Source organism: Chenopodium album, chromosome 9 (assembly GCF_948465745.1).
Source record: "Chenopodium album chromosome 9, dcCheAlbu1.1, whole genome shotgun sequence".
In the NCBI taxonomy this organism is placed as follows: domain Eukaryota; kingdom Viridiplantae; phylum Streptophyta; class Magnoliopsida; order Caryophyllales; family Amaranthaceae; genus Chenopodium; species Chenopodium album.
The window spans coordinates 72,077,303-72,098,661 of NC_137842.1; the positions used below are offsets into that span (position 1 = coordinate 72,077,303).

The 21,359-nt window shown below is 33.6% G+C and overlaps 2 protein-coding genes across 2 annotated transcripts; one reads left to right on the forward strand and one right to left on the reverse strand.

Annotated features, from left to right (window-relative positions):
• Nucleotides 1-1,540: 1,540 nt before the first annotated feature.
• On the forward strand, nt 1,541-9,716 carry LOC145559198 (putative sphingolipid transporter spinster homolog 2). Its single transcript, XM_081620633.1, has 17 exons — nt 1,541-1,816; nt 2,070-2,233; nt 2,700-2,828; nt 3,619-3,720; nt 4,310-4,414; nt 4,489-4,564; nt 4,927-5,001; nt 5,579-5,681; nt 5,769-5,831; nt 5,999-6,062; nt 6,600-6,679; nt 7,295-7,371; nt 7,525-7,638; nt 7,749-7,868; nt 8,026-8,154; nt 8,384-8,462; nt 9,147-9,716. Exons 2-17 carry the CDS (start codon nt 2,070-2,072, stop codon nt 9,257-9,259), a joined length of 1,593 nt encoding a protein of 530 aa, XP_081476759.1. The 5' UTR covers nt 1,541-1,816; the 3' UTR covers nt 9,260-9,716.
• Nucleotides 9,717-10,948: 1,232 nt separating this feature from the next.
• Nucleotides 10,949-17,152, reverse strand: LOC145560490 (nucleobase-ascorbate transporter 1). The gene is made up of 14 exons (XM_081621745.1): nt 16,735-17,152; nt 15,214-15,311; nt 14,535-14,711; nt 14,063-14,163; nt 13,893-13,968; nt 13,447-13,506; nt 13,178-13,365; nt 12,977-13,073; nt 12,677-12,763; nt 12,364-12,422; nt 12,181-12,272; nt 11,991-12,068; nt 11,750-11,904; nt 10,949-11,589 (listed from the first exon to the last, which is right to left on the reverse strand). Exons 1-14 carry the CDS (start codon nt 16,808-16,810, stop codon nt 11,377-11,379), a joined length of 1,557 nt encoding a protein of 518 aa, XP_081477871.1. The 5' UTR covers nt 16,811-17,152; the 3' UTR covers nt 10,949-11,376.
• Nucleotides 17,153-21,359: the final 4,207 nt, after the last annotated feature.

A 21,359-nucleotide genomic window follows, 5' to 3' on the forward strand; every position in this document is an offset into this window, starting at 1 on the left:
ATCTACAAGGCATAACCGAATAAAAAGTGAAAGACGAACCAGCAAACCATACAAATTTACATATACTCCGTAGATAGGTGCAACCAAAACGACAAATTTACTATTGTGTCTTCGTGTGTGGGCGTATTAGTCTGCACATATGGTTTATCTCATTTCCATCTACTTTCACTCCATTTGTTCCCCCAAAAAACTTGCCTACTAATCCAACCTACTCCCTAATGCATGAATGAACATCAAGAGAATATCTACTATAGAAAAGAGCCAATTCTTGAGAGTTGATTAGTAGTTACTCCTACTTCTTTATCCAGAGCTGATACACATACAATTATTGTATGTGGTCCCTACATACAATACCATTAGAATTTTGACACATCATCAAAAGGGGAGAAAACTAGGAGTTAAATATAAATTGAATTCAAATAAAACTTGGACCCATAATTTTAGCCAATAAAAACATGACAAATTAAGGTTGTATGTAGGGACCACATACAACAATTGTATGTGTAGCCTTTACCTCTTTATCCTAATAAATGTAGTACCTAAAATTGAGTATAAAAGGAATACTTTATATTCAGTTAAAAGCATTCTACCACTATCAAAAGTGGGATGAAATTTTTACCAAGAAATGTTGACCTTTTTCCTTAGATTCTACACTATAGTATTGCAGTTGTCAATTGTCATTGCAAAAAATGATACCAATATAATGTTGATAATGTATTCCTTGCCTTTTTCTTCCACTAGAATCCTAAATCATGCATTTATGCAACCACTTTACGGTGCATGCTAATGTCTTTTCAAATTTCAATATAGTTGCTCTTTTTACCCTAAGAATTTAGCCTTTTTAATACTGTAATTAATATGACTGGGAAAGTAGCAAAATTTTAGATCACTAATAGTATAATAAAAAGTTCTAGTAGTCTATGACTAGTAAATTTGGATTAAGAAGAATAAAAGAACAATTTTCCTTAAATAACGGGAAAAAAAGCTTAAATTTTTTAAATATGGTAGTTTTACAGACAAATTCCCTTTAAATTAGCTTATTTTTTAAACAAGTTGTCTCAACATGCACGTATTATTTACATTCGTTTGTTATAACACCTACTTCGAATTCGACAAAATAACCTTGTGAAAAGCGTAACATTGATTATTAAATTGGTCATGAATCACAACTTTTTTTTTTTGACGGGACGAATCACGATTTTATTTAAAGTTTCATTTATACATCTAAGTGGTCCAAAATAAAAAATTAAATGTAATTTTTACAATTGTACATAAATTGAGATAATTGGATGGAGGATTATAAACATGACAAAGAGTATATGATAGCTATAATAAATTTAACTTTCTTTTGTGATTTATACGTTATATTTTGTTAGTTAATATGAGTTTTTGCAAATATAGCGAATAATATTTAAAATCATGTATTAATAAACGCGTTTACTTGTGTGTCATTAGAGAGAAACAAGATAGGGGTGAAACTTAAGAGTGACTAAAGTTAGACGTGATGACGTGAATACAAAAACAGCAATCATAAACCCAAAAGACGAGGTTAGAGTATGATTCAGAAAACTGTAAAGAATCCAAAATTCATTTCACAACTCCCGCAATATCCTACGTTATCATTTCAACTTTTTTTTATTTTTTATTTTTTTAACACACCTCCAATTTTATTTACTATAGTTTTTCCAATAGATAATTGTGTTTTTTTTCAAAAGAAGGTTGTAAAATAATCAACTTTTCTGTTAAAAAAATAAAGTAAAATTATCACAAACAGCGATATCAGAGATGGGTGATTAAATTCTTTGATCTATTATAGGTAAAGAGATAAAATTTCCAATTTTTTTTCTACGTTTTTCGCATTAATTGCTCAAAAAAATAAGAGGGGTCGTTTTTTTAATTGCTTTTTCTGATTATTTCAACCTACCATTCACATCAGATTGCGTGATTCAGAAATTCAGTACCACTGAAGTCAATTCAATTAACCAGAAAAATTCAATTAAATTTTTTACCTTCTTTTGTTTTTATTTTTATTATTTTTTTTATTTAATTTTGGTGGGTGGGCTTATTAGATGGGAGAAGAAGAACAGACAAAACCAACAGAAGAAGATTCAAAGAATTCTTCAGTTGTTGTTGCTGTTACTGGTGTAGAACAACCAAAAACTCAAGAAGAAAAGATGGTAGTTTCAGATGTCAGAAATTCTGCTCTTCAGCCTTCTTGGTTTACACCTAAAAGGTATCTCCTTTATTTTGGGTGTTTGACTTTATAATTGTTTATGATTTTGGGGATGTAAAATTTTGCAATTTTCTTCAATCTTTTGGGTGTTTGATTTAAATTATGAGGAAGATTTATGATTTAGGTAATTGGCTTTTTTTTTTTTTTTTTTATCGTTTTGTTTGAGGTGTTAATTTTATGGGTTTGTGGTATTATGTCAGGTTTTTGTTAGTTGATCATAATGTTGATTTTAGAGAGGTTTTGGGTGAAACTTTGGTGTTAGTAGAAAATAAGCTTTGAGAAATTAGGGTAGGATTGGTGTAGAGTAGAAGGTCCGATCACCGCGAACTGCAAATCAAAATTAGGTTATAGTGTTTGAGGTGGTTGCATATTTCTCTAGAATTGGAATTATGCTATCTTCTTTGGTCTTTGATGATTGGGTATGCTGCAAATTTCGATGTGTGAGCTCATTGTGTGTTTTATGCAGGTTACTGGCATTATTTTGTGTGATTAACTTGATAAATTACTTGGATCGAGGAACAATTGCTAGCAATGGTGTGAATGGCGAACGCAAGACTTGTTCTGGTGGTAAATGCTCTGGTGGCAGTGGAATTCAGTAAGCTCTATACAATGACTGCATCTAGGTTTTAGTATTGCTTTGGAGTTGAGATATTAGGACTCATTGTTGTTATGATTCAACAATGTTGGAATATATAAAATGGTTAGGCAGTGTTAGTAGTTCTCTTTCTAATTTAGCTAACTGGTGGATCAGTCATTGGTAAACAACTATACAAGTCAACATTGACATTTATTTGTGACATTTCTTTTCGCATTTTTTGCTGAAACGTCCTTGTGATTCTTTGCCCCTGTGAGAAACGAAGTCGGGGACTATGGTGCTTAGTATTGGAACCAGATGATTTTGTAGATGGTATTTGGTACTAGTAGTCTTCTGAATGTAGTATTTGGAAGTCTGTTAGAGCCTTATTTTGCTGCCTGAATAGGTGCATAAACAATTAGCTTGCTTGTACTCCACATTGGTTCTTGATAGTGTAATTGACTGATGGGAAAAGAGTATACATATGAACTTGGGACAGGGTACATTCATGTTTAGCTGAGCTGCCTGCACTTGTACACACATGAATCCTGGAGTACAGAACAGTGTCTATTTTGGCATTTTTCTAATCAAGTATTATTTCAGTCCTACTGTCTGATGATTGTCTCTCACATGTTAGATTAGGAATGACATAAATGGACTACATTTGTCTTCTTGCTGGTATTAAATTCTTCGTTGTGCCCTTTTGGGGCATATCCTGTTTGTGAATGGATTTTTGTTAGCCATCAATACTGACCTTGTTTTTTTATGTGTCCTGATGATTTGATCTTGTTGTCTTGCCTAATGTGTCTAGGGGAGAATTCAACTTAAGCAATTTTGAAGATGGTGTGCTATCATCAGCTTTCATGGTTGGACTCTTGTTAGCTTCCCCTATTTTTGCTACATTAGCAAAGAGGTGGGTAGTTAATTAGTTTTGCATTCTGCTTATACTCCTTATCAGAATTGTGCTTTTTTTTTTTTCCTTTCTTGCAAAGACTCTTCTGGAATCTATACTGATTGAAGAAGCTGGATCACTTACCTCTACATTAGCAAAGAAATAATAATGCCTTGAATACACTTTTATAATTTGAGCTGGAAGATGTGACTTCACTGAACAAAAGAAAATCTGACCCCAAAACACATACAGCGAGCACACGCATGCATGCACAAGCACATACACACATAATAAATCCCAATTGCTCATAGTATGTCAAAAATGTTGCATTTTTTGTCTTATTACCTTCTCACCATGCCTTGACCTTTAGGGCCCGAGGCTGAACCAAATCCCAACTAACCTTGCCCGAATGCCACCCAACCTATTGGTTTCCACCCCAAAGTTGCTTTTTCTGCAATCCATTGGACAGAAATCTGCAAGTTAGCTTCTTCGTCAGTAAGGATAGCTGTACAAGGATAAATTTATGTACTGTTGATGTTCATAAAGCTGTATGATGAGACAGATGATATTGTATATGGTTCCTTTTTTTTTTTCCCTCTTGTCTTTGCAGTGTGAATCCATTTAGATTAATTGGAGTTGGATTGTTGGTCTGGACTATTGCTATTGTTGGCTGTGCGTGCTCATGGGATTTCTGGTCCATTTCCATTGCCCGGATGTAAGTCTAATCAGATTCTGTTTTTTGTTCAGCATATCTTTTTTATCTAACTCATAGGACTTTTTCTTTCTTAGGCTTGTTGGTGTAGGCGAGGCGTCATTTATCAGCCTTGCAGCCCCCTTCATCGATGATAATGCTCCTGATACTCAGGTACTTGTTTTCCCTCTTTCTCCCCTTAACTTAAATTATAGCATCTCGTATTTTGTATTCTGAAAATGCATGCATTAGCATGAATGAAGTGTAAGGCTAGTCTTTTATCTTCCATTATCACTCTCATGCTGCAAACTTTTATGTTCAGACTTCATAGAACATAAAATGGGCTGTTGTTTTTTTTACCTTTTTTTTGTTTTACCTCTAAGGAACTTCTTAAATGTTGTGAGTTCATAGCTGTCAATTCCAATGTTCTTCTACCCACTTGCCCAGGCATATAAAAGGGCTATCGTTTCTGTCCTTACCATGCAACATGATCAATCAGACTGCATATTTGATTACTTTGTATTTTGTTATGTCAGAGAACAGCATGGCTTGGATTTTTTTACATGTGTATACCAGTTGGATATGCAGTTGGCTATATTTTTGGCGGCCTGGTACGTTTGCTGAAATTAATTATCATAGATAATTATGCTTAGAGCTAACTTTTAAAAATCAAGAAAGTGGGGTTTGATTGATTAAAACTGATTTTTTTTTTCCCAAACAAAATAGACTAAGGTGAAATGGTACTTTTATTTGGGGCAGATAGAGTAATAACTTTAAATCATAATTTATTAATACTCGTATTATTTTTTAGCTTGAAAAGTGCAATTAGAAAGTGGAACTCATGCAACAAAATAATATATCAAATATAAATTTTTCTAACATAATCAAATCAATTACTTTAATTATGTGTGTAAACTACAGTTTATCAACAAATAACTTTTAAGATCATATTCAATATTTGACTGCAATCACCTTAGCATATTATTAGTAGTCAGTTAAAGATATAATTTACTTGCAATCAATTCAATCTAATCATGAGTCTATTTGTGAAAGCATGTATCAGTTTGTATCAGTTTCACTTTCGCCAGATGAATTAATATATCATTATCTGTGCTGCTTGTGCTTAATATAAGATAATTTATTGGGCTGATTGCTTTTACACCGTACTGTCTTGTTTCAATATTTTAGGTTGGAAGCCATCTTGCGTGGCGTTGGGCTTTTTGGCTTGAGGCAATTTTGATGGTTCCATTTGTTATATTAGGATTTGTTATGAAACCACTGCAGTTGAAAGGTTTGTTATTTATCCGTGCACTAGTTTTTAAGCTTATGCTGCTGCTTGTTTTCACTTATTTTCTTCCTTTTCTCCTTTGATTATCAGGATTTGCACCTGCTGGATCCAAAAAGGCGTCCTCTGTCGAGACAGTTGCTCCTGATGCACTAGGTTTGCAAAAATTAACGCCCCTTCAAATACTTTTATTTGTTACTTGTTATACCATATTTTCGAGCATTTATATATGTTAAAAATAAGTGAAGGTCAAAAGATTCCCCCCCCCCCCCCCCCCCCCCCGCCTCAGTCTATGTAGTGAGTTGGTGTGCATTGTCTTGCAGATTCAGAGATTTTAGTTACTGGTGACAGTGAGGAGAAAATTGATGATTTGGGTGAAGCTTCCAAGTAAGTTTAAACCTTCCTCTGGTTAGAATTATAGTTTGGCACTTGACTTGAGTATGTCTTACTCAGTAGAATTGAAATGCCATTATTAAATTGATAAGATAAAAGCAACCATAATACAGGAGGGTTATGAGAGTAACGACTCTTGATGCTAGATGCAGAAGAGATGCTAATATCTTCCTGGTTTCAGATGGACTGCATGAAAAGATGAATGGTTATGATTTACTCTAAAATTAGAGTCAAAAGCTGCAACGTTTTCATAAATAGATGTTGAATACTATTTGTAATGGAAGTATAGACTCTAAAATATCTGATGTTGAATACTACGTAGTACGTACTTTATACAAGAGTAATATAGTCAATTATTCATAACTTTTATTTGTAATGCAAGTCCTGGTTTATAATCACAATCTTACACACCCCATCTTTTAAAATGATATGGAGTATTTTTCTAATGATTCAAACTCATATAATTATCTCGCATTTTAATCCAATTTGTTATTTTTTTAATTATTATTTTCTTCAATTTTGAACATACAGATCAGGGAATGTATTTACAAGATTTTTAAGTGACATGAAGGTGCTTCTTTCTGAGAAGGTTTATGTTGTCAATGTTCTAGGTACTTCTATATCCTTCTGTAGTGATAATTGTATCATAACCCCATGTATTTTTTTATTTTATTTTTTGTTGATGGCATAATTCCATATTGTTTGCTGATCTTAGACCTGGTATTGCTTATGAAGAGTGATTTTTTCTCTCTCAGTACTCCGCTACGCCCTCTGTTTCAAAACAATGTACTGTATATTTTGATATGTGGTCAATCATTGTCAATGTTGGGCATTAATTGTATGTCATTATTGCAAAAATAACGTAACACAATACTCATAAAAGTTATAAAATCACTATGAAATCATTATATAACTCATCCTATCATATACCTACAAATTAGTGGGAAACATTAGAACAGGTTGACCACTGAAATCAAATGTTGTCTATTCTTGTAAAAGGTCCTTTTTATCCTAGTTATAAGGGATATGAATAAGGATTACATATAATATGGTGTTTAGCATGAAACTTATGACAATCATATGTCATCCAATGATAACAACTATTTAGTAATTTTACTTTGGGAGATATATTCATTGCCTGAACATAACCCTAGGGCTACTTTTGACATGTTCCTTTAGACATCAAATTGTCCCAGATGCTTAAACGTCTGTATTGTTTTCTCCAGGTTATATATCTTACAACTTTGTTTTGGGTGCGTACTCATACTGGGGACCAAAGGCTGGTTACAATATTTACAACATGGTAAGTTCTCACTTAGTTCATGATACCAAACTAAGTCCCTGAGCTATTAGCTCTGGAATCTGTTGTATACAATGAGATGTAACTTGTAGCAATGTGCTTGTTATAATAATGCATTTAGTCTAACTAACTCAACGATGTTGGTGACTTTGATAGGCTAATGCGGATATGGTCTTTGGTGGGATCACAGTTGGTTGTGGATTGGCTGGAACTATAGGTGGAGGTCTCGTTCTTGATTACATTAACTCCACACTTTCCAATGCTTTTAAGGTAGAAGAATTACTTGATGGGGTTTTTTTTTCTTCACAGCATAAATGCTAGCTCATTGTCAAGATCCTTTTTCATCATTTAATTATAAATTTTCTTTGGAAAACTTGCAGCTTCTCTCTGCTTCAACTTTTCTTGGAGCTGTGTTCTGCTTTAGTGCTTTCTGTTTCAAGAAAGAGATATATTTCCTCATTTTCTTTGCAATTGGTGAACTACTTGTCTTTGCAACTCAGGTACATTAAGAAATCATATTTATTCAGTGATATCCTGGTGGTTTATTTGCTATCATGGCATTCATATTATAGTAACTTGACAGAAAGAGAACAAATACATAACAGAATTATGAATTAATTATATTTGTGTAATATATTACCTTTCTTCCGCCTGCAGGCCCCTGTAAATTATGTATGCCTTCACTCTGTTAAGCCCAGTCTACGTCCACTTTCTATGGCCATGTCCACGGTTTCAATTCATGTGTTTGGAGATGTACCATCCTCACCTCTTGTTGGTGTTCTCCAGGTACGTTTGCACTTCATTCTTTCCCTTGTGCTCTATATGCTCCTTATTTTCCATCTGAAGGCTTCATATTATACTTTTATGTATTTATAGTCATGGCAGGTCAACTACTTGGTTCATATCTTTTATAAGAATTGTAGTATTCTAGGATGAAAGAGCATACATATTAGTATATTACAGATAATTTATACCATTTTCATGCCTCCACTGAATTGTTTCATACATGCTGCAGGATCATATTCATAATTGGAGGAAGACAGCTCTAAGTTTGACTTCTATTTTGTTTCTAGCAGCTGCAATATGGTTTATAGGTAAGAATATTGTCTGCATTCTTTTTCTTAACGACAATTTATTTCGGAGCTCAACCTTCTCTCCTGCCAGGGCTGCCACTCGTCACTCGTCCCTAAAGAGAAGGGAAAGACGATATTGTCTTTACGACCTTTAATTTCGGAGCTTAACCTTCCCTTTACTGCACAAAATGTGGAAAATCTTGGATCTTTTTTCCTAGTCTTACAACACTTTTGAATTGCTTCAATGAGGATCATGCATCTCCCTGCAGCTTTACTTGACAGCAAGTGTTATGTCTCTAGTAGGTTACCTGGAATTAAAACTCTCAAATCAGTCTGTGGGGTCGGTTTTAGGATGGAAATATTTTCAATTAGGTGTAGGAGGTTTTAAAGTGGCTTTTCGATAAAATCAATTTTCAGTTCAAACCCTATATTTTAATGCAGGTTTTGGGTTGGGTAAATTTTTCCTAGCCATCTACCCTAGAATTTTTATCTTTTAAAGAATGCACTGTAGACATCATAACGAATTGTAAGTTTGTAACCTGTAAGATGGTAAACCTTAGCTCTTATTCGCTTAGCTAGTTAAACTCTGCTATATTTAATGGTTGTATAAAACTAGTACACCACTTCATGCTATAAAAAACTTGCTTAGCTACACAAGTATGTGTTGCTTACTGTGAAATTTACGAATTTATGTTATTGTTGCAGGGATCTTTTTCCGCTGTCCAGACAAATTTAATGAAGAGAGTGAACTTAATATCAGTGAACTTAACAACACAAACAAAGCACCACTGCTAGATGAGGAGGCAAATACTGCATAGTTTGTTTGTTGCAGCCTATCTTGCTCGGGCTTTAAAATTTGTCTCAGTAACAAAGGTTCAAACTCTTGGCACTTCATTTGACACTTGGACGCATATACCTGTGTCCTACATCAGTACGCAAGTTCGAGTAACATCAGTTCCTGCTATGATTCTCATAGAAAGTGGCGTACACACGTTTCTGCAATTGTATATATTCTCTTTTGTGATTAATTGTTAGGAATATCTTTTTGTCTGCTTGTATCTCTCACGTCTAAGATTTTTGTAGGCGTTCGATTCGTTCATTTTCAGCAGTAGAGGATCCTTGTGTTAGCTTTTCTTGAACAGCTAGTTGCCTGTATAGATTGATCATACAGTAGGATTTAAGAATTACTATGGTTCAGGATACTAAAGTTACCCAGAATCGTGCTTATCCGAGATATCAAGCAATTGGAAATCTTTTTGGCTTTTATATACTGAATTTTCTATGTGACAGGAATCTATTGACTTTCTTCTGTGGTTTTGTTCTTTCTTTTTTTTAGAAGTAAAGAATGAAAATGTTACCCAAAATGATCAATTAGGTTTTGTGATTTGTGAGTTACCCAAAATGCAATTGGAAATTCCAAAATCTTTTATATCAATCCTTAAAAAGATGGCTCAATAATATTGTGGTAAAATTGGTATAAACCACCTTTTTTGTCCGATTTTTTTGAAAAAACCACCTTTTAAGTTTTTTTTTTAACTAAACCACCTTTTAAGTACCTAAATTTTTTATTGCACCACCCCTATTTCAAATCTAACATATTGTATCTCAACCATCCACTTCCAAATCATCAACCATAGCAAATCTTTCCCTTCCATCTCAACCATCCATTTCAATTACCTCAATTTAGGTTTTGAGGATAAACAAATACTACAATTTAATTTTTGTAGCAAAATTAAGTTTGGTTTTTTAGAGCTTTACTCAATTTAGTCATGCATATATATAAAGGGGAGGGTCAAATGTTTTTGGAGGTGAAAAAAATACATGATTTTGGAGCGAAAGTCACAAGTTGTGGGCCCCTTTGACGTTTTAGTTAATTTTTTCGTCATAATTTGAAATAGGGGTGGTGCAATTAAAAGTTTAGATACTTAAAAGGTGGTTTAATTAAAAAAAAAAAAACATAAAAGGTGGTTTTTTCAAAAAAGTTGAACATAAAAGGTGGTTTTTACCAATTTTACCTAATATTGTTGATTGTTAAAGTTAAAAATAAGTAAATAAATAAAAATTCACCATATGAATTTTTTTAGTCTTTCCGTTAATTTAACATGTCATGTAATCATGTTTGGTTGAAGCTCAAGGGTTGTTTGAGGAGCTTAAACCTTAAATGTGGGTCGAAAGACTCAAAACTGACCATTCTACAGGGTCTCAACTGATTTCCCCTTCCTTTAAAATGGCTAAACAAAATTGTTGTCAATTACTTGTCTCAGAATATACTGACATGAAAACATGTCGATGCACTTGACCGACATAAAATATTAATAAAGGTTATACAAAAAAAACTATAGTTTGACGTGTCAGTTATTCTGAAACAGATAAAATATTTAGTATCCAAGTGAGGCCGGGAATAGGAATCGGCAATTGGTAGGATAATTTTATCACCAATTCGGCCTCCCAACAAACCCAGAAAAACCAATAAATTAATACACGGAACAAAACTAAATCAATTGAATTCTCTGAATTGAACTAGGTTACCCAAAATGAATAGTTACATAAATCATGCATATAACCATGCATTCTTTTCAGTATAAGTACTGCATCTTTCTAATAATCCAGAAATTAGACATTTTTATATAGATATGACCTGCACAATTGCAAAAAGTTAAGGCAAAGCTAAACATGCTCATTTTATTGCATGCCATTTACATCTAATAAGGCATTGAGAAGAATCATATACTATCCTAACTCCTCGTGGACCTTACTGCACACGGTCCACCAAAACTTACACCGGATAAGTTAGAAGGTTTAGCATTCTTATGATCAAATTATATCCAGTAGTTGCTGAATTTCCATCGACAGTCTGAAATCAGCACGGGTTAGAATTACCAGAGCCGATAAAAAAGTGTCTGCTGGTCTCATTTCTGACTTCCAATGGCAATTACTACGTAGGAGGAAAGAATCTGTTGAGATTGAACGGCAATGTGTAGAATTCTTCGTTCCTGTTATCTCCCCTAAAACTTCTAAACTTCACCCACCACGGCATTCCTCTATCTTTCTTCGATCTTTCTACTTCTAGTGTGTTGTCCAGGAACACTGATATGATCAAGCTCACTGTCGGTGATGATATGAAAATGGTTGTCACAAATGCATTGAACTGCCAAAAAAACAGACTCCAACTTCAGAAAATGAAAGGAATTTACTAAACAAAATGTTATTGTGAAACTATAGTTCTAACTTTTGAAAGAGTATTTAAAATTACATAGGGTGATGTAAAGTACAGACTTTTTTAAGCAATGCTGTATAAGTGAACTCACCCATCCTGCATTAGTTCGAACAAGACCATGATCTAATCGATAATCATCGAAAAATTGAGGTATAGATATCCCGAGAAAAAGAGAGAGCCCGATAATAATAAGATTCCTCATAGAGTTCATATTTGTAAATTGTAGAAACGATAATCCAACTGAAGCTGCATACGAAAAGAGTTCACTTAGTTTAGTAGATTCATATAATATGAGGGCATGAAAAATTTACAGATGAAGTTGAGGAACATACCCACAAGGCCAAAGAGAACACAGTATAACGCAGAAAATATAGGGAATGGTATGGATGCGAAAACAGCTCCAAATTTTCCTGCCACAAATAAAAGTCATTATATTATGTAAAGTGGAGCAGGGTTGGCGATAGTATGTAAAACTAATAGTTACAGGTTATTACTAGCAATTAACAAAATATAGCAACCAACCTAAAGTAGAGAAAAATATCATAAAGCCAGCTGAGATTTGAACAACTCTCCGACTTCCTACTCGTGTGAGACCTAGCAATCCGACATTTTCCCTGAAATGATGCAGAATAGGTTCCTTTAGCACAAGGGAGAGTAAAACAAGTCAAGGTGACTAGACCATCAAGGTACATTGATACTACTTACACAGAGACAGAAGAGCCAGTGCCAGTTCCAAAGAGACCATCCAGCAAAACTCCGATCCCCTATAAGAAGATAAAAGAACAAATATTGTCATGTAAGAGAGACCACAAACAGGTGTACACGCGGGAGTTCTGACTCCCTGACCTAGCACCTAGTATTATTTCACATATTTCAAGTAATCCACATAACTGGCATTCACCTTGCTTTACGCAATTTGGCTACAACAAACAGCAAGTTTATATCTTATAAAGCCACAAGCATGATCCTCAAAGACAAAATAAAAAGTTCACAATGATATATCAAAGTAGTAACTCACCTGCCATCCTATGCCCCGACTCAAAACATAAGCTGGAGGAGGGGTAGCAATTGCAAGTCTAGATGCTGCCTTATAAGCAGCAGTTGACTGCAAAAAATACAAATACCAAACAAGAAAAAAAAAAAAGAATTGTATCACTGATTAGCCTAAAATCAAGGTACATACATGAAAAACAAATTAAACTGTTCTCTTCAAGAATTTTTAGTTCTTAAGACACATTTTCAAAGAATAGACGCAAATTTAGCTAATTATGGCAAGGAAAAAATGGGTAAGAGGGTCCAATGATACAAGGTCGGTTACCTCAATCATCGAAACTAAAACAGATGCCATCATAGCTATGGAATGGCCAGCTGCAAAAGTAGGAGGGCCCCATTGCAAAGGATATGGGAATTTGAACCTGCATGAAGTTTAATCGTACAGAGTGATAACATTTAGTTCAGCCAAAAAATTCCACCTCCTCAAGATGCACATAACTGCTTGAGCTTTGTTAGGGATAATTACCATGGGGCAGTTGATATAAGATTTGCCCTATCTGTACGACAACTGTTCTGCGTATGTCCTGGCTTATGTCTGTAAGCCCCAGCCGCTGTCAGAATAACAGCATAAAGCCATACAATCGAGACACAAATAATGACAGGAAATCTCTCGAATATTGGGACATCTTTAAATGGTCTGATATGCTTCAGATACTACAATGAACAAAACCAGAATACCAATTATTAAGATTTCTTAGAGAAAACCAGTACAAGTTCATTTAACAGGTTACTCACTTGAGACAATCCAATCACGAGCAACAGCATTGGTAGCCCAATTTCTACACAGTTCCCTAGCTGAAATGAAAAAGGAGCTTGAAATAGTTAGCTGTAATATCCAGTGAAAGAAAAGAAAATGTATGCTATTCAGACAATCCTACATAGGTATGGATGCTTGACACTTAAATTTGGACCAAATATAAGAAAGATTTGACATAAGCTAATATGATATTTGGTATCATGAGTCGTGTTGGACATATGAGTGCCTGAGTTTGAATAACATACTACATATAAAGTAAGAGAATAATTTTTAGAGAAGTTCAGTGCATCAGATTTCAGGTCCATTCACATGAAAAAAAAAAAAAAAAAAAAAAAAAAAAAAAAAAGGGTCAAAAATAATTTATTAGGGTCTAGATTAACCATAAGCTATGTGCAAATCATCTCCTCAGTCCATTGGTACCTACCGCAGGAAATCCTCGGTGAAACAACCCTAAGCCGACCAATCCAACAACTGGTGCCATGCCAAGAGGACTGAAGAATCTGTAAAAACATGTAAATGTACATATCAGCACAAAAATGCTAACTAATAAGAGAAGTACACCGCTTAGACACTAAGAGAAGAACCAATACATACCTTGAAAAGAGTCCCCAAAGTTGGCTGTAACCTAGAATAATCTGTATACTAGAGGAAACAATAAGAGCTCCTTGAATAGCCCTCATAGTTTGAATAAATCTCTGTAAAAAGGGTAAAATGTGACAATTTGACAGAACCTTTAACAACTAAAATGCTCAACATCATGCAATGGACATTAAATTACAGATAATCACTGTTAGGAAGAATACTTGTTGAGAAAGAGAGGGGGGGGGGGGGGGGGGTTGACGGAAAATTAGAATTTTTTTTTTTTGCGTAATCACTAGGCTTAAGTTTTACTGATCAATTTGCACTCCACTTCAATCATACTTCCAATCTTATTAACTATTGAAAATCAATGCAAATAACAAATGCATAAGTGCACCGATTCTATTCCACTTAGAAACCTTGCAAAACCAAAGGAAGGACAAAGCTAGGAAGCGCTATGGCCAAACAAAGTGAAGGATGAACTTACATCATGATTATCCGGAATGCGCTGCAGTGATGAGTCATTTATTATGTATGCTACAGGAGCAAGGTAAGCAAAGGATCCTCCAACTACAGCAGGTAGCCTGGTCCCAAACAATGCTTGTAAGAGGGTGTTAATCCCTGCCACAAATAGGAGAGTTTGTATGACCCGTGCCTTGTCACCCTGGTCATGTTAACAAGGTATCACAATGTGCAGAAGGCATAGTAGACTTATAATTACCGCAATCAAATAGCTCAAGAGACAAATAGAAATTCAGCATGGTCTAAGCTCTTGAAAAGACATTAATCTTGATATTCTCAAATAATATAAAATCCTACATACTTCGTATTATTATCTCTAGGAGATTGTAAACAATCTTTAAGGTGGTTTCCTATAGTTGTGTTATCTTTCTCCTTTGTCTTGAACATGAAAGCATGGTTTTCATTTCTCTTAACCCCATTGAAGATACTCCCTTCATGTTACAACACAAGAAAAAATGGAAAAGAACCGATAAGAGTAGCTTTTTAGTAGACCAGTGCATTAATTTTACAGAAAACATTTTGGGGTCATAAGGCCACATGAGAACATCACTAATCTTACAGCTTTTAATTGTTATTTTACCCAAAGATGTAACTTGTAAATCAATATTGGAGAAAACTAGGGATTTTTGGTAAAAAGGGCTTACATCTGATCCACCCATTGCAGGGACTATCAATGTAGGAATCATCACACTTGTACCAAGCATCAAAATGTAGTTCTGGAATGCTAGAAGTATGGTTTCGACTGCAAGATTGCTTCCAGTTATAATCAGATAGAGGAAGCTAAAAGATCTACCAACCATACATGTAATATGAACAAAACAAAAGATGAAGATATATAATTTATTTATGTATATAGATTTATATAATTGTTAAACTACCATCCTTGAAGTGTTTATTTCTACAGGGTGTAGTGGTCAATTTACTTATCAACCGAAAAAGAAGCTGTTTTACTATAATTGTTCCCAATCATGACCATAACCACATCATTTAGCTCTCACACTCTATTTCATATGAAGAAGTTCTTGTTTTGAGGACTCGGCTTTTAATCAAATTAACACCCTGATAGAATTTCCTTGACAATAAAATTTACAATTTCTTTCCATATTAGTGATGCTTCTTATTTTTAGAATCGCCTAAATGTCATAATTGAACTTGATCTTAAACTTCACTTATCAACCAAATTAATGAGCAACATTGTTTAATGTTTAATCCATTTTCATCCCTTTCTCATGACAAAACAAACTCCTTAATCTCAGTGGACGAAACTAATTCACTGAATCACACAACAATCATTCAAAGTTTCAAACTTCAATGCGATTTCTCTCATAATCTAAACAACCTACCATAGTAATTTAAAGAGCAATACAATTATACAATATAATGTATAACGGAAGCACATTGCCAATAATAAATCATATATCCTCACAGTCTCACACTATATGACTATAATAGAAAATCAACATTATTAACCTAATATGATAAGTAAGTCATAGATTGTTTATAATTCGATCAGAAAACTATATAAAATTACCTAAAGACCGCAAAATTAGGAAAATTCTTTTTTTACTAACAAACAAATTAACATAAAACAAATAGAGAATAATTGTTGCAAAAATTCAAACTACTTTGTACTTGATAATTTACAAATGTGGTTCTTAGAAAAGTGACACACCCTAATATTAATAGAAACAAACAGATAACTGAGAGCAAGACTATGACATTTTGACTAAAAACACCTATTAATACCAAAATTAACTTGAACTTTCAAAAACCTAATAAATACAATTAAATTTCATTCCATTTCCACAATATTTGGACCACCTGAAACAAACACTTTAACTTTCATAATAAATGTGGCAGATATTAAGATAAACAAATAATTAACTATAAAAAAAACAAAAATATAACCAAATTCAAATTACAATAAAACTCAAAAAATAAACAAATAAATTGAAAAAAATGAAAATTAAAATGAACCCTTTTCATTTTTTTTGAAAAACCCATGAAAAAAAATCAAAAAAGAATGAACCTTTTAGAAGATTTTCAATGGTGGTGGGACATTAATAATGAGCAAATAAGGATTATGTACAAAATTAATAAAGTAATTAAGTAATAATTACAAAATTTAATGACTAAAATTGAATTAAAAGTGAGTAATACAGTACCCCAAGGAGGATTAGAGTCTATGCAATATTCAAGGTCTTGAAGTTGTTCCATGGGAGGATGACTAATGTCCGCCATTGTTAAAGAGCTTCAAAAACAGCAGAACAGAGTTCCCCTGTTTTTTAGAGAGAGAAACAGCAAAAATGAAGAGAGAGAAAGTGGAGAAGTGTGAAAGAGAAGAGAGAATATAAATTTTTTTGATGAAGAAGAATTAAAGTGGAAAATTGTATTTAACAGATAGAAAGGTGGCTATACTATAGAAGAAGAAAGAATGAGAAAATAATAAAATTTTATTAAAATAAAATAAATAAAAGAAAGAAAATAAAAAATTAGAAAGTTAGAGAGAGAAAGAGAAAGAAAAGTGGAGAAAATTTATTCTTTGGATTTTGGGTTTGGTTGCTCTTTCTGCGCGAATTTCCAGTGATAAACTCAAAAAATTTAACTTCTTTTTTTCAATTTTTTGTCATGGAATTGGAATATTAAGTTTTGAACTTTGGGAACTATTTTGTGATTTTACAAAAATAGCCTCTATAGTATATATTTAACTCGATAGCGATTTGGTAATAGGTAGGAGTAGAGCTGTCAGTTTCTGACCCGAACCGTTAAACCCGACTGTTTCGAACCGATCCGAAAAGGAACTGAACTGTTTAAAACCCGTTTTTTGGAAACCGAAAACTGACCCGACCCAATTTTCTCCAAACCGAAACTGAACTAAACCGAATTTGTGCAAACCGTTACTAACCCGACCCGTTATCAAGCCAAACCGTTACAACCCGAAACTGAAAGCAACCCAAACCGATTACGTTTAAACCCGATAGTAACCCGACCCGTTTTAAACCGAAAACCATTAAAACCCGATAAAAATCCGATAAACCTAAATCGTTCCAACCCGTAACCCGTTGTGACCGAACCGGTTATAATCCGTAACCCGTTGTGACCGAACCGTTTACGACCCGTAGCCCGTTATGACCAAACCGTTTAAAACCCATAACCCGTTATGACTGAGTCATTTACAACCTGTTACCCAATATGTTTATGATCTAATCTGCTTCAACCCACTACTCGATAAACCCAACTTATTTATGACTTGACTTGATTATAACATGACTCGTTCCTACCCATTATCTGACTAATTCGACTCGATAATCATCCGACTCAATTTTAACCCGATATGATTTTGATTAGAAACCCGTTTCAAATTAGGTAAACTCGTTTTCAAACCAACCAAGTTCAATCTAAACCGATTATAACCGAAACAATAATGGTTGGACCCGATTTCACCCGATCTATTTTGAACCGAAACCCATTTTCGAACCGACCCAGTTAAACCCAAACTGATTATGACCTGAACCAATTACAACCCGTCCTGATTAAGACCCGAACTGTTTTTAACCGAAACCCACATTAAATGGGCTAAACCCGTTTTCAAACCGACCCAGTTCAACCCAAATTGATTATGACCCGAACCGACTAGAACCCGATCCGATAAGAACCCGATCCGAATAGAAACTGCAATTAAAAAAACCAAACCGAACTGACCCGATAGTTTTCAAAACCGACCCAAACCGACCCGCTTATTATTTCAATCCGTTATAAACCGACCCGTTATAACCCGAAACTGATAAATCCAACCCAAACCCGAACTGTTTAACCGAATTGACACCCCTAGGTAGGAGTGTTCGGTTATACCATGTACATGATATAAACTTCAATTATTGTTTCAATTAGTGTAATAGTGTTAGGGAAAAAAAAAATGAAAAATTAGCATGCTGCATTGGTTATACAACAAAAATTAGTGGAGGTCATGTGATGATACAAGTATAATGAGGCTCAAATGCTCAATGTACAATCCTTGATGTTGGTGAACAATTACAATTGACTAATGTAAAAATATTGTACTATTAGGAGCTTAAAAGCATGTAAAGGACTAAAAAGGTTATATCAAGTGTTTGTAAATATTAAAACATTTTTAAAATTATGAATTTTGAAGATGTCGGCTAACTTAGTTAGTTTAATATATTGATGTGCTATCTAAAACTAAAGATTGAAATTCATTGTTGTACTTCTCTCTCAATACCAACAAAAATTCATGTTATTTCATACAGTCATACATACGTAGTATATATTTATAATAAGTTGTTAAATTTGACTTGTTTAAATACAATATTGTACTAAATATAAAATACATATAAAGTTAAGCTTTCTTAATTTGAAAATATCTCGAAATAACATTCTAATTTCATCCATTTAGGTAACCATTGATGGAAATAATCTTGATGGATTTGTAATATGCTCACTAATTAATTTTTAAAATGTTTTGAATTAGTTAAGAAAATTAAAATTTTTGAATTTAAAATATAACGTAACTTAAAACTTGAAAAGGACATTCTCTTAACAGCAATATTATGAGCTTAACTCGGGTCAAAATTAACTAGAATTAGATAGACTATAAGTAGATTTTTAGTACAATAATACGAAGTACTTACATAAATTTGTCAGCATTTGGAAAAAGATTTATGATAATAAGCTCAAAAACAAAACTCATCATTTGTAGTATTAAGAAGTGGGGTCCAGAAAAGGTCAGGAAGTCAGGAGTATTATTCAAAAACGGTCAATAACATCATCAGAATTCACAGGCTTATGATGTGGAGTCAATATGATCTCATTTTTTTTATGTACGGTTGACTGTTTTTTTTATTTTTTTTTTGTAATTATCATTCATCAAATCTATGTTGTCGATCAACGCCTCTTGAATAATCATGATTTTGGGGAAATTCATCCTTTCTTGGTCATTCCATTTCAAGGTTTTACTAGTCGTCTAGAGCTACTGTACTTGTTGGGTCTTCTAGCTAGAATCTAAGGGCCTGTTACAATGATACACTGAAGTGAAGTAAGCTGAACTGAACTGTTTATAAGTGAAGAAAATTAAGAACTGAACTAAACTAAATTAAAGTTAAATTAAGCTGAAGAGAGCAAGTTCCTACTATGTTGTTTTAGGTGGTATATCACTATATCGTGTATGCTCTCCCTCATCTAGTGTTAATATTATGATCGGGTATTACATGATTATTTAGGGAAAACGATGGAAGAAAAGTTAAAAATTTATTGTGAGATGAACTTATATTGTTGTTGCATGATTTAAAGACGAGGAATTCTAGGACTCTAACAAGGGGTATAATCGTCCATTTACCTTTACCATACTTGAAAAAAATAATTTCATAACGCATGTTGATATTTCATTATACTTTTGATAGTATCACCATGATACCAACCACCTTATTCAATGATACCAACGAACATATAATTGTTTTGTTGGTATCCATATAATTTGTTGTTGGTATCATATGAAATACCAACGTGTGCTGTTAGAGTCATAAATGACTCTAATGGTTAGAGTCTAAGATTTCCTCTTTAAAGACGTTGAGACAATTTAAGAAAACAAGTGTGAACAACAATGTTCAACAAAGAAAATACCTTAAGTAACATCAGGGGTGTTTCAAAAAGAAAAAAAAAAATCGTACAAGAGTACAAGTAATAATTTTTACACCATAAAATTTTAGGTATTTGCCTTAAAGCCTCGTTTGAAAAAATGCATTTTTTTGTTGTTACCATAATCTTCTTTGGAGTAAGAGGGTAACAAAACTAAATACTCCATATCAGTTAATTATATTATATCTTTATAAGCAAATATCACCAAATTGTTATACACTTATACTGTAGCAATTTAGCACGATTTCGGTGTAGCCGGCTAACAGCCTAATACACATCAAAACACTAATCAAGTAACCCTCTGACTGAGTATCCTTTGATCGACTGAGTAACTAAATGACCAAGTAACCCCAACTGATGGGAAAAATGTGTTTTAATTGTTTGGGTGAGGGAAATAAATAAAGTACTTTGTACTTGGTATCACTCAATAACTAAACTAAAGGACAAGGCAACGAGTCTTTTAAAATTTGCACGATATTAATAGGCAAGAACCTAGTGAATTTAGTCTTTTAAAATAAACAGTAATTATTAATTAATCACACCTATGTACTGTAATGCCTTTTGGTTTAAGGTATATTTATGCGAACATAAACAATAAACAATTGCCAAAAATAAAATGAATAAAGAATTTAAAACATTAATTCTTGACAGTCGTAACGATGCTACTGACAGTATTTTTGTTCCTCACTGCTGTCTTCGAGGAATAATCGGTTAAGCCTATTTGATCTCCCTTTTTATTATTCTTATAAAAGAAGCCCATCGTTCTCGGCCCAGTTTTTATACCTACGAAAAGATGAATGGCCCATGGTTGCAAACTCGACCAAGTAGCCCAAGCCCAAACCATTTTTTTTTTTTTTTTGGTGGGAGGGGGTTGGGTATGAATCGTATGATTGATGGATAGATTCATAACTAATCAATTAATCATATATGATATTGAGGTGGATTCGAACACTCGTCATTTTTACTCCGTTCACCATTGTTGTATGGAGACGTAAAACGTAGTGGAATACTTGATACTAGGCAAAGTAGGGGTATCATCATGAAAATATACTCTGACCCTTGAATAATTTTGTGCCTTTCCTCTTCTTTATTATTCGAAAGGATACTTTTACTCAAGGCATCTCGATCAAAGGGGCTA

Bases quoted from the DNA above. Each gene is read 5' to 3' on its own strand.
- LOC145559198 (XM_081620633.1), top strand. From the start codon at position 2,070: ATGGGAGAAGAAGAACAGACAAAACCAACAGAAGAAGATTCAAAGAAT. The intron at 3,721-4,309 runs GTGGGTAGTTAA...TTGTCTTTGCAG, and splicing joins TTTGCTACATTAGCAAAGAG to TGTGAATCCATTTAGATTAA. The intron at 6,063-6,599 runs GTAAGTTTAAAC...TTGAACATACAG, and splicing joins GATTTGGGTGAAGCTTCCAA to ATCAGGGAATGTATTTACAA.
- LOC145560490 (XM_081621745.1), bottom strand. From the start codon at position 16,810: ATGGCGGACATTAGTCATCCTCCCATGGAACAACTTCAAGACCTTGAA. The intron at 15,312-16,734 runs GTACTGTATTAC...GCAATCTTGCAG, and splicing joins AGACTCTAATCCTCCTTGGG to TCGAAACCATACTTCTAGCA. The intron at 12,273-12,363 runs GTAAGTAGTATC...GCATCATTTCAG, and splicing joins ACTGGCTCTTCTGTCTCTGT to GGAAAATGTCGGATTGCTAG.